The sequence below is a fragment of the Vicia villosa genome, linkage group LG4 (assembly GCF_029867415.1).
Source record: "Vicia villosa cultivar HV-30 ecotype Madison, WI linkage group LG4, Vvil1.0, whole genome shotgun sequence".
NCBI classification, from domain to species: Eukaryota; Viridiplantae; Streptophyta; class Magnoliopsida; order Fabales; family Fabaceae; genus Vicia; species Vicia villosa.
In genome coordinates, this window is record NC_081183.1 from 48152321 (window position 1) to 48156138 (window position 3818).

The following is a 3818-nucleotide window of genomic DNA, read 5'->3' on the forward strand; positions in this document are numbered from 1 at the left end:
ATGCATCAATTTCCGGAGCTGTTCGTGCTTGCTAAGAACGACGCATTGCCGGTAGCGGATGCTGGCAGATTTGATGATTCTGGGTGGTGCTGGAAGACGGTAGAAGAGCTGTTTCACAGTGGCAGCAACATCGGTTTTTTATGGAAGGAGCTGATCGATCAAATTGTTGGTTTTCGGCCTACGGAAGGGAGACAAGACAGCTTTACATGGGGCTGCAACAGTGAAGGAGTTTTCAAGGTAAATTCTTGCTATGAAAGATTTTATGAAAAGCTTAAAAGTCCCTCTTTAAATTCTTCGTTTCTCAAGAAAATTGGATTTCTTTGGAGGATTAAAGCACCCCCGAAAATCCTTTTTTTCGGATGGAGACTCATTCATAATAGATTGGCAACGAAAGACCAATTATTAAAACGGGGCATCTCTTTGGTAGATGGAGGGATATGTTGTGTTTTTTGTCAATTGGAGGAGGAAAATTTATCTCACTTAATAGAGGCTGTTTTGTCATTTCGAGTATTTGGAGGAAGGTGTTCGAATGGATTGGCCCGGTTGACAATTTATTATTTGAAGAGTTCAAGGAGTTTTTTGATTTCTTTGCGGTTATTTGGCTAGCTACGGTGTGGAACATTTGGTTAAGGCGTAATGCGATTATTTTTAGAAATGAGTCTTTTAGTTTTACCGAATGTATGTCAGGGATAGTCTTATTCTCTTGAAATTGGCTTCAATCGTATTATGTCATTAGGGATAATTGTAATTTTCACATTTGGAATACCCTTCCTCTCAATTATTTTGAGTAGTAGGAGTTTTCCTTTTGTATTTTTTGGTTTGGAGTATCCATAATACTCCTTTTAATCCCATTGCTTATTAAAAAAAAAATAACATAAGACTGCATAGTAAGTGGCATGTACAATATAATCCTACGTGGCATTGATTAAATTAAGATAACTTAGGGTTTGTTTCTCATTGATCAAATTAATGACTTCACCAAAGAAGTCATTTTCGTGACTTCACCATAGTATTTTCCATAAAGAAATTGTCCTATTTTTAAACACTTATATCGAAAAATGACATCCAAATAATGGAATGTGAAATATAGTCTTAAATAATAGTATGCCCACATATTTATATTCTTCTATGTAATGTAATAAACATATATATATATATATATATATATATATATATATATATATATATATATATATATATATATATATATATATATATATATATATATATATATATATATATATATATATATATATATATATATATATATATATATATATATATATATATATATAAAATAATACCATAGCCATAAATGTCTTCCTTAGAATGATTCAAAAAAAACAAATTTTAGAAAATAAAGAAAACGTGAGTTTAGAAAAAAAAAAAAAACCCTAGAATTCCTCACCACGCATCACTCTCAATTCCTATTAAAATTGAGGAAGAATGCATAACCGGCACGTCAACTTAAGTAAGATCTCATGGTGTTTTGTGTTGAACTTTCGTAACACAGAAATACATATTTTCGTTTATTAGGGTTCACTTTCAACACTGCGTAAGTTCCCATGAATCTTCCGAAAACCAGTCACGTAAATCCAACCGCACTCCGATAACGTCAGTAGTATTCCTCCCTGAAGAACTCACCGTACATATACTATCGTTCCTTCCGGTTAAATCTTTGATGCAATTCAGATGTGTCAGTAAAGCATGGAACACCTTCATCTCCGATCCTGAATTCATCAAATTACATCTTCAACAATCAAAGAAAAACAGAAACCTCACACAAATCCTGTGCATGTCTCTCGGTCCTGATATCCTACGCTTTCCCCTCAATACTTTACTAAACAATCCTTCCATAATCCATTCCACCCAACGTTACTCCCCATCCAACCCCAAATACTGGTACAAATTCATTGGTTCCTGCAACGGATTATTCTGTTTCTCTGTTTTTTCATTGAAGGATCATCAAAGGCAAAAGACCTTGTTTCAGTTATGGAACCCAGCCACCAACACATCATCTATTATATTTAAGAAACACTTGGATTATCTATGGTTTTCCAAGTGTTCATTTGGTTACGATAATTTAACTGATACTTATAAGATTGTGTATTTCCATCCCAATAAGTTGAAATACTTAGCTTCGGCTGTAATGTTAGGAAAATTATTCAACTTCCTAACTTGGTTCCTTTAAATTGTTGGGATCGTGTTCCAACTAAACGCGTCTTTCTCAATGAAGATGTATCTTTGAATGACACTATCATCTTGTTGGCCCGAGATATTGCTCAACAAATTGTGATTATCTCGTTGAATCTGAGTACCGACACATATAGCAAGTTACTTCCCCCTCAAGATTTTGTTGAAGTTTCACTTCATTCCCCAACTCTTCATGTGTTAGAAGACTCTCTCTATTTTAGTCACCATACTCAAGAAACCCATTTTATTATATGGAAGATGTCGGAATTTGGAATTGAAAATTCTTGGACTCAATTTCTTAAAGTAAGTTATCAGGATTTGAATATTCCTAATCAAGATAAATATTTTCTAGCCCCTTTGTGCCTTTACGAGAGTGGTGTCGCACTAGTACAAGCAGCAAACAGTGGTCGAACGGAAGTGATTCTCTATAATTGGAGTGGAAATAGAATTAAAAAAACTAGAATGGACAAGTTAACTTCGTGGATGTTTAACCAAAATTATGTTGAAAGCTTGGTTCCCACTTAGTTAATCTTCAATTGTTTACTTGATTGAATTTATGTTAAAGTTTTATGTTAGTTTATGTTGTTTTAAATTTCTTGGCATTTCTTAATAATAAATTTTGTGAGTGTTTTTTTATGATAGCTTAGGTTACCATTTTGTATAATACTTGTTGAGTGTTTTCGTAGTCCTTCCTCATGAAATTTTACAATAAGAATATAAACTAAATCAGGTGCTACTATATGATTTTCCATAAATAGTTCTCCATAATGTATCTAGTAACACTAAATGGATTTTCTAATTTTTGTCCTTCTACCTTTCTGAATTCTACACTCAAATCACATTTATTTAAAATAACTTCGCATTCAAATGCCTCGCATAGGATTACAATTCACATTCTTTGAAAGTTGATACGATAAAATAGTTGATCAACTGGGTTGTGCACCATCGATCCATCGGATGAATGTCATAAAAACTTGCCACCATTGAAGCTGGATCTTTTGGGTGCACCATAATGGGTTCCACTCCTACTGCTGTTGCCACCATTGGTGACAAGCAAAAGGACACATCATGGCTAACACATGGTTTCAGCTTTTTTTAGAGACTAAAACTTGAATGCTTCTGCAAATATTACACAGCTTGCACTACAAGAAAATTTGTGATTTGCTACGATGGAAACAATAGCTAATTTGTAGTCAATTTCAATCAAACAGAGTTAGTTGGAGATTTATTGGGGATTGGCTACAATAAACACCGTAGCATAGATTGAGCGGCTAATAATCTTGGCCAAAATTTCCTAGCAAAACTCAAACTAATATATTAAACTTCATAGCTAAACCACAACTAAAGTGTAGCAAAATGTTAGTCTTCATTTATGTTTCCCAACCATACCGCTACAATATTGCCACCAAAATTTCATAGTAAATCTCAAACTAAAATTTATAGTTTCTTTTATTTAAATTTTTGTGATTATTTTTAATCAAAACTAATTATTGGGTATGAATAAAGATCAGCATACTGAAAAAATTGGGTATGAAGAAGTAGAAGAAAAGGTTAAAAAAACTACAGCACCTTATCCCTTCCCCAAGAATTAATGGAATGCTTAAAGTAGATATCAAACCGCCCTA

General features: G+C 33.3%; 1 protein-coding gene across 1 annotated transcript; it reads left to right on the forward strand.

Annotated features, from left to right (window-relative positions):
- LOC131597170 (uncharacterized) lies at positions 1–2718 on the forward strand. The gene is made up of 3 exons (XM_058869880.1): positions 1–237; positions 1961–2052; positions 2157–2718. Exons 1-3 carry the CDS (start codon positions 1–3, stop codon positions 2716–2718), a joined length of 891 nt encoding a protein of 296 aa, XP_058725863.1.
- Positions 2719–3818: the final 1100 nt, after the last annotated feature.

What these genes read in the sequence shown, in the direction of transcription:
- LOC131597170 (XM_058869880.1), top strand. Translation starts at nt 1, where the DNA reads ATGCATCAATTTCCGGAGCTGTTCGTGCTTGCTAAGAACGACGCATTG. An exon ending in ACAGTGAAGGAGTTTTCAAG is followed by an intron (nt 238 to 1,960) that starts GTAAATTCTTGC and finishes TTTTCATTGAAG; the next exon opens with GATCATCAAAGGCAAAAGAC. An exon ending in AAACACTTGGATTATCTATG is followed by an intron (nt 2,053 to 2,156) that starts GTTTTCCAAGTG and finishes CTGTAATGTTAG; the next exon opens with GAAAATTATTCAACTTCCTA.